The sequence below is a fragment of the Psammomys obesus genome, unplaced genomic scaffold, assembly GCF_907164565.1.
Source record: "Psammomys obesus unplaced genomic scaffold, mPsaObe1.curated_primary_1811, whole genome shotgun sequence".
Taxonomy (NCBI): Eukaryota; Metazoa; Chordata; class Mammalia; order Rodentia; family Muridae; genus Psammomys; species Psammomys obesus.
Window position 1 is genome coordinate 1638553 of NW_026596427.1, and position 18995 is coordinate 1657547.

The following is an 18995-nucleotide window of genomic DNA, read 5'->3' on the forward strand; positions in this document are numbered from 1 at the left end:
GACATATTTTAGGTAGTTTATCTCACATTACACCCAGGATATTTAGTTGAAAGAGGGAAAATGTGTAATATTCTAAACAATGTTTACAGTATCTATAGAAAGTTATTCTGTATTTATTTTCACTTATGCAAATTACTAGAATAAACAAAAGTTAAAAACATTTATATCTTAACATTATCACATTTATCACAAAATTGTCAGCAGATATTTGTTTTATATGTATGATTGAATGAATAAATGAATTTCTCTAAAAGTATTTTTGATAGATATGAATATCAAATGAGAATCATTTGATCTCCAAATAGTAACTCAAGACAAAGGAAATTTAGCTAGATACTATAAAAAGAGCATATTACAATGAGAAAAATCATATTTTTAAAATTATTAGCAAAAGAGTTATCAATATTTTAAAATGTACACATTGAAATAAAAATACAAATATAAAATTTTACCAATACTCCAAAAAACAAAAATACTTTCATAACAAATTCTAAGCTGATTATAGTAATTACATATTTCAGATGACACAATGCTGATGAAAGAAACCAAAGAAAATTATCTAAAAAAAAAAAGGAAAGTCCTATTTCATTCATAATCCAGGACTACATCTAGTTAAGATATCAGTTGTTCTCAAATAAACTAATAGGTGTCACACAATTATCATAAAATAATAGGATTGGTTTTTATAGACATGAGTGTGTTAAAATTTTCATGGAAAAAATTAACTGTACAATAGCTAAATAATTATAAGAACTTCTTAACATATTTTAAACAAATGGTTTTGAAAAGAAGAAAGTGGGAGTACTCTATTAGAATTTTGGCTCTATAATATAACTACATATGTCAAACTGGTGTAATTTTATCTCACACTGTATATAAACCTTGGCCAAAAATGAATCCAAAACTAAAATGTAATATATATAGCAATAAAATGTTTGCATTCGTTATTTTAATGATTATTATATATTTTAAAATCAAGATAAAACATGTAGTAAAAAAGTTTTACTTCACATAAAAAGTATTGTAAATATACATAAAATTTTAGAACAAGCATTAGCGAAACTAAGAACTTTATTCTGCAAAGAACATAAAAATGATAAAAAGTGAAGCTGTGGTATGGCACAAAGTATTTGAAAATCACATATTCATAAAGAAACTGGAATCTAGATATTAAGATTTTTCAAAACCCAGAAAGGAAGACAGATGTATTCAATTGTAAAATAATAGAAAAATGCATTAACAGAAAATTTACTGAAGAAGACAGAGATGGTGAATTTGCATGTGAAGAATATTAGCCATCATTAACTATTAGACAAATGAAAATTAAAATCATAATGAGATATCATAAAAGCTTACCAGAATAGCTTTAATGACAAAATACTGAAATTAAGTGGTGAACTCTATTATCTGTGCACTGTCACTATGAACACAGCAAAGTTACATTGTCAATTACTGTCCCCCATAGGCTTAGCTCATATATTTGAATGCTTAGTCACCAGGAAGTGATATATTTGAGAAGGATAAGGAGAGGTAGCTTTGTTAAGGGAGGCTTATTATAGGGGGTGGGCCTTGAGGTTTCAAAAGCCCAGGCCAGGCCCAGGCTCTCTCCCTCTCTCTTTTCATTCAACATACAGTAGCCATCAGCTACTGGTCAAGCATCATGATGACCTGACAGCTACCATACTCTCCACTATGATGATCATGGAGTAACCCTTTGAAACTGCCAACCCCAAAAAATTGTTTATAGGTGGCACTGGCTATGGTGTCTCTTCACTGATGTAGGTAAGTAAGTAAGATATCAAGTTTGACAAGTTTCTTTTAAATTTATGATTATAACTGTCTTATTTACTCTTGGATATTTATGCCATAAAAAGTAAAGCTAATATTCATTTTACAAAGCTGTAGGTGTTTGTTGTTTGTTTTGTTTTTGTTTGCTTGTTATTTTGAGATAGGGTTTCCTTATGAAACTCAGACCACTAAATACATAATCACCACTGTGTTGATATTGTAGAAGTTGGTTAGTAGTATTGGGAGAAATTTTAGCTTTAACTGCCTTACATTGGAAATAGACCAGATATTATCCAGTGATCTAATAAACACTGAAATATATATATACCAGAGAACACTATTCAGAAATCAAAAGAAATGCAACAGTTACATGGAATTCAAAGTAGTTATTCTGAGTGAAAAATCCAACTCCAAGTGATTGTGTACTGTTTGATGTCTTCCATACTGAGTGGAATATTACTTAGGGAGAAAGAATGGCTATGAAAGAAGAGAAGACCTCTTTATACTGGTAGCGTTAATCTATATCTTGACTGTCTTCATGGCATTATCCTTATTATGATATTGGAATCCAGTTTAGAGCAATGTCACTGCTGAACAAAACTTGGGAAAACCTGTGCAGTGTTAGTCTTTCAAAACTACCAACTAAATAAAAAAGGGAATAAAACTTTGTTTATTATACTAATAGTAATCATAAATAATTTTGTGTCTTACACTAATTCACTGCATATATTTAGGTGTGGATATGAATTAGCTGTATGTAAAGGCTTGTTAAACTATGACATTTGTAAGTTAATACCATACACTTATGAGAAAAATGGGAAACTTATTTTTTAATTTAATTTTATTTATATATTTATTTATTACAATGTATTCACTTTGTATCCCTGCTGCAGCTCCCTCCCTCCTCTCCTCCCAGTCCCACCAACCCTCTCTCTTATTCCCCTATGTCCTTTCCTTAGTCACCTAATAGGGGAGGACCTCCTCCCCTACTATCATCAGGTCTCTTCAAGGCTGACTGCATCATCTTCCTCTGTGGCCTGCAATGTTACACCCCGCAGGGGGAGGTGATCAAAGAGCCTGCAACTGAATTCATGTCAGAGACAACCCCTGTACCCCTTACTAGGAAACTCACTGGAAACTTAGCAGCCAATGGGATTCCTTAGAACAGGGGGTCTAGGTCCTCTCCATGCATGGTCCTTAGTTGGAGTATTGGTCTCTGCAAGCCCCTCTGGGTCCAGGTATTTTGGCTCTGTTGTTCTCTTTGTGGAATTCCTCTCACCTCCAGGTCTTTCTATCTCCTTCCTCTTCCATAAGGATTCTGGCACTGTGACCAAAGTTTGGCTATGAGTTTCAGTACCTCCTTTGATACACTGGTGAGTAGGGTCTTTCAGAGGCCCTCTGAAAGCTTTTCTCAGAAGCTAATGCTTTGAAACTTCTAAAATTCCTTACTAGTGGATTATTCAGAAAGAAAGTTGTGGTCTGTCTGATTGCTAACAATGTGCCAAATAGCAGAAACTCAACTATCAGTCCTTAGGCTCATACCCATCAGCAGTAAGCCATATTGATTTAAATGCTTTTAATAAAGATTTTGAGTACTTTATTTTCCAAATTGGAAAAAGAAGATATACCACCATAAGCTGCCAATCAATTGCATGCTTGAATTTCAGTGGTGAAAGTAAATATTTCTTCACTTTGTCATGTTCTCTGGAATACTGCTTGGCACACATTAAACTTTAAGGTTTTCCTTTCAGTTTCACCTTCTACTAAAATGTAGACATATGAACAGATGGTAAATGCCATCATTTTGAAAACTTGTCAGCTTTTCATTCATCATTGGAATTCTAAGTTCAAGGGTCATTTTATTGCAGTTTCTCAGAGGACTGGATCAGAGGTTATATTTAAACATATAAAAGAATTGCAGGTCACTGCTTTTTGCACTTCAGAGTACTAATGTGATACATTATTTCACCATAAAAAGAAATGATGGAAATGATTGTCTGAATACAAACATTCAACATAATTAATTTCAGATGAATGAAGACCCCACATTTATGTGTTTTATATAGTAATCTGACTTTTTACATGACACATAAAAATATGAAATTAAATAAATAATGCATGATGGACAGGTTGTCTAAACAGTACTCCTTACCTGTACTGGTATGGCAATTATTTATCAATACTCACCAAAAACTTCTATTCATGATAACAATAATGTGTAAATGTAAAAGGTTCATTAGAACCTTAGAAAACAAGCATTGCCCAAGAGAGCTACAAAAGATGTTCTTTTAGAAAAGTATTGTACAATGAATTATACAATTCATTCACCTATATTTTTGATAGTACTTCCAAATTATAATGCATGTTTTTGTGTTTTAAAAGATTCTTTTTCATTGAACTCTTACATGATTTTGAGGTATTTTAACACTATAACATGTCTGTGGCCATGGTCCAGCATTAGCCATAATATTGTAGAGGTGATTCATTTGACACAGCAGTGATTAGTGCTAATCAGAATTTCAGAAGTAGAAGCTGAATTTTAATTAAAGAGAAATGTTGAGTAATTTAGAGACTTTGTCCAAGTTCAAAGATGACTGCTCTAGAGTTTTCATTGTATAACAAAAAACAATGAAATTAAGAAAGGCAAAAACACACACACACAGATTTCAGTACATCTTCCTTCTTTATAATCAACTTCTGAAGGGCATCCACTATCATTCATGTAGGCTGTGATTCACAGTCCATGAAAGGCTAAACATGCTTAAACAGGATTTTTAAATGATAATGTGTTAAGTGGATACTCTTTTGATGCATTATTATTAAGTAAACTGCATAGTTTTCATATTAGGCTGAAGAAATGTATAGATATGCAATTAATTCTTTTATAAATAATAGCAAATATTTGTTACTAAATTTGATCCTTGCCCAAGGAGACTTGGGAATTTTTTAAATTGGTAATTGTCAATTACAAAAAGGTTCTAGAACAGAACCTTTATATTCCCTAATATGGCGAAGATATCCATCTTCTTCCTGTGTGTGCTCAAGTACCCCCTAACACACACATGCATACACAAACCATTGCCTAAACCATCTTTGCAGATGTGTATGAACCAGAAACGTCTCTGCTCTGTCTGTCTGTGAAGTGCAATAACAAAATATTACAGCCCACTTAGTAATAAACTGTGCAAATTTTCTACAAGACTTTACTTACTTTTTATTTGCAACATTTACCTCGTCTATAAATTTTATTTCATAGTCTTTAGTAATTTCTGGCAACAGAAGTAGACACCCAGATGGCATCTCTTTTCTTCATAAGCTTGAAATAATGTCTCAATATAAATTCCAATGACATCTTTTTATGATTTACATTCTAAATTTGAATATGGTGCAACACATGCAAATACTGAGACAATAAGTATAGCTGAAAGTTATAGCAGAAAACTTTAGGCATTAGAAAACACTATGTAGTTTCATGGAGTCAATAATAATTTAATTAAAAGGGTACCTGATGACACAGGCATAAAGCCCACTGTCTTGTAGTAATGTTGGTCTGAACCAAATGGAGTCTTCTTCTTTGCTCATTCTACTTCCATCAAAGGCAATGGGCTCCTCAAAATCTCCTGGACCAGAGCTCTTATACCACATTAAGCTGAGTCCAGCACTTTGGGCGAGGGAGTAGTTTGTTCTGATATAACCATAAAAGAGCGCACACTTGATTTTAACAGGCTCTCCCACCAAAACTTGGTATTTCTTGATATCAACAGACCAATCGGTGCATCCATCAGCTGAAGCAATAAAGAGAAAAGGAGAGGGAAGAAAATCATTAGAGAAAAGAATTAGCAACATTTATATTCATTCATTCATTCACTCACTAATTTAAATGTTTACAGGGCTAAGTATTGAGACAGAATTATTCAAGAAACAGTGATGAAAGCACTGACAATTATCCTCAAAAGTAGTTTACTCTGCCCACAAACAATGTGTTGTTTACTTTCTATGTCTAATGTTTAATTTTAGTTTGTATAACTGAACTCATTATTTATTTGTTGCTGTTCTGTTATAAATACACTATTTACTCTACTCTGTAAAAATAAATCCGGGCCTTTAAAACATTTTTTCCTTTGTTATGCAATATTGAAGCTTTGGCAGTAGAGGTGGCTGGAAAGACATTGATCTTCTAGTGTGCTTACTTGACAAGATTTTGCAGGATGCATGGCTTCCCCAGCACCTGCTTCATGAGTTGAGTGGTATTCAGCAGCTTGGTAAGACAACTTCTAATTACAATTTTTTCAGAGAACATTAGTGTTTCTCGTAACCTCTGTGGGCAGTTGTATTACCATAAAGTTCTACTAATGTAAAACTGTGATTTCTAACATTCAGTTAAGCATGGCAATACATTGTCAATAGTGCTTGCATCTCTGATTTGGTGGTCAAAAATAATGGATCCATTACTTGGAATTTCAATTTTCTTCATTTGGACATTGGCAACCAATCTTTTATTAATTAGGGGTCTATTTTGTTGTGAACTGGATGTTTTTGTAACTCTTCTGCCTGTATACATGGAGGCAGTAACAACATACTATACTGGTGTTTGGAGAGAGGAACAGTTAGTTATAGGTATTTGGAATTAGATGAGGTCAGAACGCTATGGCTCCTTCTGATAGAATCAGGGCCCTTACATTTACAGGCTCGATACTTATTCTTTTGTGGAGAGCTGCTTGTATTGATGTGACTTGTTTTTGCTTTGCCTATAAAAAGGAATTGTGTGATAATTTGCTGCTGCACTCTTACTGACAGCCCTCTGGAACTGATCCTTCGTGTAGTGTATCTTGCTTTAATTATTTCGGTCCTCACTCCCTATTCAGGTACTGTTTGACTGTCCTGTTGAGCTCAGGCAGTTTGGCACCCGAACAAGGAACATGAGATTCTGGGAAGCAGTGAAGGACACCACAGTGTTGGTGAGCTTGGACCATAAGCTAAACTGAAAATGGTGCAGTGAGTAAAATTCTAGAGTGAAAATGGGACAAAGCAGTAGCATCATGCTTTTTGTATGGTCTTTAATTAGAGACAGTCTGTATTTGTGGCATGAGACAAAGTGAAACTTTCAGGGTTAGAGAGAAAGAGGAAAGACAAAGAGGAGGCTTTGGAACAACATGAGACTAAACCATCTTCTCTTCCCAAAGAGTTGCATGACTGTCCTAAAGACAATAATTCCTTGTTAGGAGACTTTGAGAATGACTTAAATCCTGATGAGGTTGTAGAGCTGGAGGATTCTGAGAGACATTCAGGATATGCATGTTAAAAAATTTGAGCTATGAATGGTAAAAAAAAAAAAAAAAAAAAAAAAAAAAAAACCTTAAATTTCTTAGCTAAAGAAATTTAAAAAGGTTGAGATGGCTTTTGGAAGAAATAAACAGAAAAATTGGATTATTAAATTAGGCTCAATCCCTCACTCCAACTCCCTCACTGGTTGCAGGCTTGGACCCTTCTCCTGGGATGGCTACAGTTGCTATAGCTCAAAATACAAGGGAACCTTTTCTTTTGTCCACTGTCCAGGCAACTCTATCCTCTTCACATAGCTTCTTTTCAATAAGCTATGGAGAAAGGAGCAGATACAGCTGAGTTTTATGGTTTTCCAGTTACAGAGCAACTTGATAGACAGGGTAATATGGTGAAAGCCCATGCTCTTATACCTTTTAAACAATTAAAATAATTGAAAACTGCATGAGCTCAATATGTTCCTACAGCACCTTTTACTCAAGGTCTGTCAGAGACCTTGTTTACTGAGGCCCTTTGCCCAGGGGACTGGAAGAAATTAGCAAGAGCATTAGGAGATCATTTATTATGGAAGTCAGAATTTGTTAAGCAGTGCCAGGCAACACCTAAAATCACTCGAGTGATATATATATAAAAGCTTCTAAATACTTCTGGTTAGAAAAGAAAGCCTCTATGGTCATAAAAAATTGGATTCTCTGATGGATCCAAGATGGAGGAGCCGAGAGAACACTGTTTCTGAATAGCAGGATAGCAGTGGCTGCACAGCGACCAGCAGATCGAACTCTTGGCCTTAAAACACCAGCAATTGTATTTCCTAGGTAAGATGAAACCCCACAGTGTGGAAAACAATTGTGTCCATTCTCAGGTCATACAGCTAAACCCTGGAGAGTTCCCAGGTCTCAGAATGTAATCAGTGTCAGGCCAGAACCACATGCATGTGTGCTCTGATCACCATTCCAGACAGAACTGTGGGCCCCAGGGCACCAGATACTGAGCTTCCCTGTCAGGAAGAAATCCTACAGTGAGGAAAATATCAGGTCCTAACTCAGGGCACTCAGCCAACCCTCCTCCTCCCCCCAAAAAAAGTTCTCTGGAAAAGTTCACGGGTTCGTGCAGGCACCAAGTTGCCAGCTTGGAGACATTTGCCTGGACCTGAATGCTCTACTCACCATCCCATACTGACCTGTGGACCCCAAAACACAACAGACAAGGTCTCCCTGTAGGGAGAAAACCCCACAAAATTTGAAAATCTAAATGAAATGGACAATTTCTTTGATAGATTCCATTTATCAAAATTAAATCAATATCAGGTAAATAGACTGAATAGTCCTATATCTCCCAAGTAAATAGAAGCATTCAACAAAAGTCTCCCTTCCAGAAAAAGCACAGGGCCAGATGATTTCAACACAGAATTCTACCAGACCTTCAAAGAAGAACTAACTTCAATTCTCTTCAAACTATTGCACAAAATAGAAACAGAAGGAGCATTACCAAACTCATTTTATGAAGCCACAGTCACCTTGATACCTAAACCAAAAAAAGGCCCAACAAAAAAGGGAACTTTAGACCTATTTCTCTTATAAACATTAATGCTAAAATACTGAATAAGATACTTGCAAACTGACTTTGAGAACACATAAAAAGAAATCATCCACCATGACCAAGTAAACTTCACCTCAGGTATGTAGGTGTGGTTCAATATATGGAAATCCATAAAAGTAATCCACAGTAAAAACAAAATGAAAGAAAAAAACTTGATAATTTCTTTGGAGGATGAAAAAGCATTTGATAATATCCAACATATATTATGTCTAATGTCCTGGAGAGATCAGGGCTACAAGGCATATACCTAAACAGAGTAAAGGCAATCTACAGCAAGATATAGCCAGCATCAAACTAAACAGATAGAAACTTAACTTAATCACACTGAAATCAGAGACAAGGCAAGGTTGCCCAATGTCTACATATCTCTTCAACAAAGTTCCTCAAGTCTTTGCTAGAGGAATAAGACAATTAAAGGAGATCAAAGGAATGCAGTATGGAAAGGAAAAAGTCAAAGTATCACTGTTTGCAGATGATATGATAGTATACATGAGCTACCCCAAAAATTCTACCAGAGAACTCCCTTAGCTGATAAAAATCTTCAGCAAAGTGGGTGGGTACAAAATAAACTCATAAAAATTCAGTAGCTTTTCTGTATACAAAAGAAAAATGGACTGGGAAAGAAATTAGGGGAACAAGATCCGTCACAATAGCCACAAAAGACATAAAGTACCTTGGTGTAACTATAACCAAGCAAGCCAGAGACTTGTATGAAAAAACAAACAAACAAACAAACAAAAAAAAAACCAAAAAAAACTTCTAATCTCTGAAGAAAGAAATAGGAGAAGATATCAGAAGATGGAACAATCTCCCATGCTCATGGCTTGGCAGGATTGACATAGTAAAAATGGCCATTTTACCAACAGGAATCAAAAGATTCAATGCAATTCCCATAAAATTACCAACACAATTCTTTATAGACCATGAAAGAAAAATTCTCAGCTCAGGATTTATCATGGCAACACCCTTAGCAGAAGAAGCCACTAAACATGTTTTAAACATAGCTTACAATGTTTTGCTACAATTGGTACAAAGACTGATAATGGTACTGGATATATGAGTCAAGCTTTTCAGTGTTTTTGTGCTCAAATGAATATGTCATAACACAGATATTCCTTATAATCCTCAAGGCCAAGCAATTGTTGAATGTGCCCATGGATCTCTTAAGAACCAATTGAAAAAAATAAAAAGGGAGAGTTATATCCTCAAACACCACAGAATTATCTTAATTGTGTTCTCTTCGTTTTATATTTTTTGAATGTGGATATACAAGACCGTTCTGTGGCTGCTGGATTGTGGCACCAAAGATAATTATGCCCAAGTGAAATGGAAACATCCAATTACTGGAATATGGTAGCACCCTGACCCTGTATTAATATGGTGTAGAGGGTATGTTTATGTTTTCTCACTAGATGCTGAAGGATCCTAGTTGATCTAAAAAAGGCTGGTATGACTTTCTGGAACTATTCCCTGGAAGGAGGATGCTCCTTCTGCTGAGATAATGAATTCTGTCCTGATGGTGAATGGACAGTTGTATTGGGCTTATGTCCATGAGTCACCTTTGTTACATTCTTCTCCCAGGAGAAGATGTTGTACAGAGAAACCTTTTCAAATTTGATTGGTCTGGTAATCAGGACAATTGTCAACATATTCGGGAAGAATGGGAAAGAGGACTGACTATGGAACTTAGATCTGATTCTGGTTTTCAGCATACCTATATTTGGAAGCTTGCTGCAGAAACAATCAGAAGGCCCTGTAACTGCCTGTATAAATCTTCTTTATGCTTTGTTATTTGGAAATGTTAACATTTAAAATTTTTAATTTTATTTATATATTTATTTATTACAATTTACTTACTTTTAATCCCTTCTGCAGCTCTTTCCCTCATCTTCTCCCAGTCTCACCCACCCTCCCTCTTCTCCTCCCTATGCCCTTTCCCTAGTCTCTTGATAGGGGAGGACCTCCTCCCCTTCTATCTGACCATGCAAGATTCAGATGTTAATGTTTCTTGCCAATAATGTAAACTAACAAACTATTTCTAACCTTTCAAATGGACAACAGGCTCTGGTTTTATCTATGGTTCCTGTGAATGTTTTTCAGGCTTGGTATCCTGATAAGGGATTACAAGTGCTGGAAGCAGACATAAAAGAATGATTGGGTTATGTCATGATATGTTATATCTTTTGTTATGACAAAAGATATCATGTCCCTCATGGTCAATTTTTATGTCACTTTTATGGATTTTTATAACACTTGGCTTATTACACTTATGAAGAACATGTGTCCTACCAGGGACAGTTAAAACCATCATCAAGGCCAACCCTGAATGTTAAAGCTGATCTGCAAAAGATCTCCAGGATCTACCCAAGCAGAGGTTGGTATTTAAAGACTAGTAAGATTTCCCTGAGGAATATTCAACCTAAGACAGGGCATGAATTATGGAATTCCAATTATGCAATGGAATACTACTCAGCAATTAAAAACAAGGAAATCATGAAATTTGCAGGCAAATGGTGGGAACTAAACAAGATCATCCTTAGTGAGGTTTCCCAGAAATAGAAAGACACATATGGTATATACTCACTTATAAGTGGATATTAGACATATAATATATGATAAACATACTAAAATCTGTACACATGAAGAAGCTAAGCAAGAAGGAGGACAAGGGTAAGATACTTAGTCCTCATTCAGAAATGCAAAAGATACTTGATCCTCATTCAGAAATGCAAAACGGATGGACATCAGAAGAGGGAGAAATCAAGGGGACTTAATAGGAGCCTACTACAGAGGGACTCTAAAAGACTCTATATTGAAGGGTATTAAAGCTCAGACTCATAGACAAACTTGGGCAGAGTGCAGTGAATCTTATGTAAGAAGGGGGAGATGGAAAGACCTGGAGGTGACAGAAGTTCCACAAGGAGAGCAATAGAACCTAAAAATCTGGGCCTAGGGGTCTTTTCTGAGACTGATACTCTAACCAACATCCATTCATGAAGATAACCTAGAAACCCTGCACAGATGTACCCCTTGGCAGCTCAGTGTCCAAGTGGGTTCCCTAGTAATGGGAGCAGGGATTGTCTCTGACATGAAATCTGTGGTTGACAGATTTCTGATTTCAATTTGACAGATTTCAAGAGAGACAACCTAAGACAGGCACAATCTTCTGCTCCATAGCTCTTATGCTATGGTCTTTTAAAATATAAAAAGGGAGACCTGTGGAGAGCTGTTTGTTTGTCAAGCTGCTTTGTTATTGAGTATTCAGCTAAAAAACATGTTTTCACCCTGGCCTTCACCTTGAAGCAGAGATAAGAGGATTTTTTGCCAAGTTCTTTAAAACGTGTTTGTGTGACCTTGGACCATATCTGCTACAGGGAAAGAGTTTATGAAAACATGTTTGTCAGTTCCATGAACTTCTTTCATGTATTGATGTGACTTGTTTTTGCTTTGCCTATAAAAAGGAGTTGTGTAATAAAAATCGCTGCTGCAGTCTTACTGACAGCCTTTTGGAGCTGATTCTGTTTGTAGTATATCTTGATTTAATTAGTTCATTACTCACTCCCCACTCAGGTACTGTTTGACCTTGCTGGCAGGTTCTGATACTCTTTCTTCCACGGGGACTCATAGAGAGATTATGTAAGTGCCCAGAATGAAGGTATCCATTTGTAAGTTATAAAGAGAATCATCCCTAAAACAAAATTGTTTGGTACCTTAATATTGGGCTTTCCTGTTACCAGTACTGGAAGAAATAAGCTACCATTATATAAGGCATTCCATCTGTTATATTTTGTTATGGTAACCCAAGCATTACAATATATTTCTCTTTGATACTAATGTATCCCTTTAGTATTACAATTTCCTGTTACATTCGATAATTCTCTATAATTTGATAATTTATGATGGAAGTTTTGTTCAAATTACAGTGTAGGGTTTTTTTGTATTGTTTTATTTTTGTTGTTATTTTTGTTTATGTTACTTATTAGGCCAATACATATAACATCAGAAATGAATATGTTATAGTTAAGTGAATTAGAAAAAAAATTAACTGAGTTTGGCTCTAGTAGCAGTTTCACAATCAGACACAGACACAATCCATTACTTCTCTGACTTCTGGGAACACTGAGGAAATTTAAAGAAAAGTCTGTCGTGAAAAATAAAAAAGCTAAGGGATAATATTTTGTTCTATGTATTTCTTAAAGGTTATGTTGCATATATGTACCACCTCCCAATGCAAATCTTACAGTTGTTTTGTTTTTAATTTAGTTTGTTTATTTATTTATTTATTTATTTATTTATTTATTTATTTATTTAATTATTTTTCAGAAAAAAACTACTATTGTTTAGCAATAATGACTGGAGACTTGCTGTATATCTAAGTTTATATTACCTCAGCTTCTGAATCTAAGATTAACAGTCATATTACAAGATAACTGGTGACAATATCATTTACTATACCCTTCTCTGACACACATACAAAGCCATAGATTCTAACATGGCTAATATATCAACATTATCTGTATTCCTGAGACATCAGTATCTTCTGAGAAAAAAAAAATATGACCATAAAATACAATTAAAGGCCTACTCAAAGTATTTGAATATAAATAAATGACAAAGTTGCTTTCTCTTTTGATATTTCTGATAGTTTAAGTTATTTTAGAAATTCTTCCTTTCTCATTCCATGTGCCCATTTTTTCATTAATTAGTAGAAAATAAGTTTGGGGCACGATGACAGTCTACCACATAGTAGTATCTCCTTCAGAGACTTCTTGATTATATAACACTATTTTTTTAACATTGTACAGTGAGCATCCCAAATCTTAAAAGTTTATCTGTTCACATAAAACTTTACTCTTAATGACTGAAATTACTATTGATTCATTCAGCTTCTTCAGATTTTCTTTATTTCAGTACATATGTTCTATTTACTCTGAAAAATCACTCAATACATATTTTTGGTTATGTAAATTAGCAGAAAATCTTTTAAATTTTCATCATTTAATTTAAAAAATATTATCAAATAGTCAGAGAAAATAATAGTATGGATGCTTTTCTTCCTTCCAGAATAAAATGTCCTTTTATAAAGTCTCAATTAAAAAGTTCAACTTTTTTTTTTAGGTTTATTTTTTTTTTTTATTAATTACACTTTATTCATTTTGTATCCCCCCATAAGCCCCTCCCTCCTCTCCTGCCGATCCCACCCTCCCTCCCCTTTCTGCATGCATGCCACTCCCCAAGTCCACTGATAGGGGAGGTTCTCCTCTTCTTTCTGATCTTAGTCTAACAACCTTGAAACCTGCCACAGAGGGCCTCTGAAAGCTTCTGCAGTATAGACTGTCAAAGCAGATGCTGAGCCTTATGGCCAACTGATGGGCAGAGTGAATGGAATTTTATGTAAGAAGTGGGAAATAGTAAGAGCTGGAGGGGACGGGAACTCCAGAAGCAGAGCAACAGAACAAGATAATTTGAACACAGGGAACTTCCCAGAGACTCATACTCCAACCAAGGACTATTCGTGGAGATGACCTGGAACCCCTGCACAGATGTAGCCCATGGCAGTTCAGTGTCCAAGTGGGTTACATAGTAATGGGAAGAGGGACTGCCTCTGACATAATCTGATTGGCCTGCTCGTTGATCACTTCCCCCTGAGGGGGGAGCAGCCTTACCAGGCCACAGTAGAGGACAATGCAGCCACTTTTGAAAAAGTTCAACTTTTAATGGGAAGATTCCATGAAAATATCCTCTTCCCATTCTCTTCTGCAGTACATATTACTCTATAATCAATGGGAGTTTATGAAGCAAAAAAACTATGTTGGAAAATAAAAGAAGGAAGAATTATCCTTAATTCTTTCTTCAGCCACCCTTAAATTTGAGGGGACTTAGATGAAGATAGTGATAAAATTGAGACTCAGAACTAACTGCTTTCCAGAGAGTTCATACTGAATTATCACTTCATGAACAAAAGCTATATACACTGGAAAATGTCAATATATTCTAATGAGATTAGGAAAAGTATTTTAATTAAGTCACTATTCCTACATATGTAAGAGCTCAAAATATTTCCATGGTAACAAGCTTAAAGGTTGAATTCTAAAAAAAAAAAAATCTAATCATAGAACTCACACATATTGCATCCTAATATGAATATGTAAGTGTCAAATGTGGTGGCACATGGCTGTAATTCACAGACACAACTGGTGAAGACAAGAGTATCAGGTGACGAAGAGCCAGTCCTTGATATACAGTGAGTTTAACTAAGGTCAGCCTGTATCACTTAACTAGATCCTATAGATAACAAAGAAAAGAAAAAGTTTAAAAAGGGTTATGTAGCTCAGTAATAGGGTGCTTGATAGGCATGCATATAATTCTGTGTTTAAACTAAACTAAATGTCAGTCTTAAAAATAAAAGACATATATATTTTGTGAGAAATGCTCATGCCACCCTCTCTTTTATCAAGCTCATGAATCTTTTTCTCAGCAATTTTTTTGTGGCTGCTGAATACTCTCAACTCAATTTTCCTCTTTGAAATTATGTTTAATTGACCAAAAAAAAAAAAAAAAACATGTTTCTGGAAAATTTGTACCCTTTGGGGTATAGCCTACTGTCAAAAAACATACATATATAAAAGACCTGCCTTTTGCTCTGAAAAGATAATTTTGTAGTATGTTTAAGGTGTTGCCAACTCTAGGATTAACAGAACTCCTGCTTCTTACTCAGCTCCCAACTTCCTTGTCCTGATTCACCCTCATCCTTGTAGATTTTATTTTTCTGGAAAATCATTTACAATATCAATCATATTCATGCCAAATCATGTCTTGGGCTAAGTTCTATGAGGGTGGCCTAACATATTATATACTCATGTATCAGGAACCAGTTCCTTTTCAGTTCACAGTCCTGTTGAAGATATACATTACTTAGTAGCCTAATGGAACACAGTAATAAAAATTTATAGGGGTGGTTCTGATAATGTTGTATAGAAGGGGATATTGGAGTTGTATGTGGAACTTTAATGAGCTGACTACACAAAGAACAAATAGATAAAAAAAAATTTGGCATAAAGAAGGAGGTAGTCATACAAGTAAGATTTTGCATTGGTTTACAAGAACTACTAAAGAGTACTTGTTGCATCTCAAATTTAAGGCAAAATGATAACAAGATATAAAGGGGATGAGAAAAACAAAGGAAGGTCCTGGAGTTTAAGAGATGTTAAAATAAGGTTTAGTTTCCTTCTAAGAACAATGGTGTACCTTGAAGCATTTTATGTTTTGTTTTGTTTTGTTATTGAGACAGGGTTTTCCTGTGTAGCCTTGACTTGCCTGGAGCAGCTTTGTTAAACAAGGTGACCTCAAACCCACAGATATAGGTCTGCCTCTGCCTCCTTAGTGTTGGGATCAAAGGTGTGTGCCATCACACACCTGGCCTTTGAAGCATTTCAATCAGGGAGGTTTTTTTTTTTTATAGTTTAATAGTTTTCCAAATTAGGATCGGAGTATATATTAGAAGAAGGTGTTAACCATAGAAGTAATAGGTTGAAGGTAGACATAGCACGCAATTAATGTTTCTCAAAGATTTTGGAGGCACAAATGGGCAGGAACAGGAGATTGACTCAATATAAACCGCAAGAGAGAAGAATAAGGCCTTTTTTTCTTTGTTACTTATGTTTTTGCTTTTATTATAGATTTTAATAATTTTCACAGTCAAATAGGAATTCAACAGAGCCACATGTACTAGGTGGCAATGACTTTGAAATGCTTTTTATAATGTCCCCATTAAAATGTTTTAGGCTATGAAAATAGAGAATTTTAAAAGTCTCAGCAAATAAAATTAAAATGTTTTATTACATTTTCCACTTTTTTAAATGGCAATAACCAGAAGTGAATGTCTGACATAGAAGCATTGGGTGATTTCACCACATGAATGTGAAGAAATCCAAAGCTAAAGGCATGTTTGCCAGTAATATGTATAGACCATGTGCATTATCTGTCAAGACACTGAACAAAAGACGGAGGCTAAATTTTAAATAGTCACTGACAGATTCACTTTTAAAATATAAACTTCATAATTGAAAGCTGGTATAATTGCAGTTAGTGTCATTTTAAGGGAAAAGCTGAAATTACTTCAAACTATCTGTACTGAGAATAGCCTAACAAGAGCTAACCTTGCATTTCTTGAATTCACAAAATGCATTGTCCCCTACTTGCCTCTCTGGATCACAATTATCAGGCAGTGGAATGCTTCTCCATTCTTGTCTCTAAAATATGTATAATGTGTAACAATTTTGGAGAGTTATTTCAAATATATTGGAGAAATCTGTGTGGGCTTTAAGAATTGATGTTTTTCTGGAGGCTCTGTTAATTATCCAGAACATAGTTCTGATAAGGCCTGAAAATTAACATTTATCATCCTCTCAAAGTATGTCATCTCTAGGTGGGTGCAGACCTTGCTTAGCTGTAATCACATTCCTTCTGAGATAGGGTTCCCTGTTGTTGAGGGAAAAGCTGGCTCCAAGGTAAACAAAAACTGAGTAACACAGGTTATCTTTTTTATCGTATTTTATTTTCTAAATTCTAGCCGGTACTCCTTATTTGAATACAACAGTATACACTGTAAGGATTTCCTTCAAACAAGCATTTGATTCCTGTTTAGAAAATAGAAAGGAAACAATAGAAGACACATAAATTGTGACAGTCTTCTCCAATCAATAATAAGGCTGATTTGATAACTGTGTATTTCATTAAATAAACAAAAGAAAAGCTGTCACTCAGAATGACAACACAGGGATTTAGTAAACCATGTTTAAAACCAGTCTTTAGGGTTTCCAGTCCCTTAGCATCCTGAGTTAATTTGTTGTAGAATCACTTAAAACAATTCTTGAGACTTTGGGATACAAAAAACTGGAAATAGTCTTTTAAAAGTAGAGATAAGTCAATGAGACTGTCATACATTGTATTTTGATCATATTCAGCCTCTTCCTCATATCCTATATTTATTGCCCATTCTATACAACACAACTTTGTGCCCTCAAATAAATAAAAAAACATTGAGTTCCATCAATTGCAACCTGTCTGGAGTAAGTCTCTTTAAATCTCCCTCACCAGGTAGCTATCAGTTACCAAGAGCTCTCAGTTCAAGCTGGGATTTTGTCCTTTTTAAGTCTTTTTAGGCTTGAACCTCCAAGTTGAGGGGAACTCAATGGGTATTCTCTCTCTTTGTATGTGTGTCTCCGTCACTTCAATTCTCTGTATGTGTGTGTGTGTGTGTCTGTCTCTCTTTTGTGTGTGTGTGTGAATGTTTGTGTGTATATGAGCCTGTTGAGGATTAAACACACATTTATATCTATGTGTATTTTAAATATAAACTCTTCCACTGAGATATATACCCTTAGCTATTAAATATCATTCTGATAAATGGATATATTTGTGTATTTTTATATTTTTAGTTTTTAAATAAAGCAAACACTTTCTCCACAGTAAAACAAGTCCAGATTAGCAATTATATTTCTAAAAGTAAAAATTGAAATAATAAATACCTGGATAAAAAGGAGCATCAGTAATGTGGACTCTTCGTTCTCTAGCAATTGCTCCTGTACTCCTCTAAGATTAAAGTGATTTGTGCTTCCAAGTAGCAAGACTCACTTACCCTATAACTTTACATACACAAACACATGCACACTTTCACATGTACACACACATGTCCCATATTTTACACTAATTTGTCTTTTTATTAATTACCCTGTAAATGCCCCTGAGTACCCTTAGTACTGAAATTATCCTCTCTAACCAAGCATCTTCTTCTGAAGAAGTAAAAGGAAATACTGAGCTCCAGGTAAGTCAATTCTAGTCTTAGATTGTTTTTTTTTTTTTTTTTTTTTTTCATTTGTCATGTCCTTTGGGCTTTGGAATCTATTGCATCAATATCTTCTATAGAGACTCAGAAAGAAAATAATCACGAATACCAGTCAGACCTAAAGGAGTTAATAGAAAATTTATGCTTAACTTATCTATCATGTTATGTCATCCACTACTCTGTCCCCACTGTAGTCCAATGAATATTATAGATGTTAGTGGTATTGTGATGGAAATAGTGATGTTCCAGTTCTTAAATAAGTCAGATAATAAACTCAGTAATATATTATGACAAGAAGTTAAATAAGTCTCATTCTCAGCTCTGCAGCAGAAAGTGTGTAGCAGTTTTTCCTGCCCCCCCCCAATATTCCCAAATCCCATGGATACCACAAATCTTTCCCTTCTAAGCTTTCTTCCTGCATTCGTTGCTTTTTCCCAGCCACCAACTTCAGCAGGCACCTTCTGCTAACCCAGGAGCTACT

General features: G+C 35.0%; 1 protein-coding gene across 1 annotated transcript in view; it reads right to left on the minus strand.

Annotated features, from left to right (window-relative positions):
- Il1rapl1 (interleukin 1 receptor accessory protein like 1) overlaps positions 1-6262 on the minus strand; it is a 944588-nt gene extending 938326 nt beyond the window's left edge. The window contains exons 1-2 of the mRNA XM_055597800.1: positions 6241-6262; positions 5294-5573 (exon numbers count right to left, since the gene is read on the minus strand). Coding sequence (XP_055453775.1) covers positions 5294-5573; positions 6241-6262 — 302 coding nt within the window. The remainder of the gene's footprint in view (positions 1-5293; positions 5574-6240) is intronic.
- Between the last annotated feature and the right edge of the window lie 12733 nt (positions 6263-18995).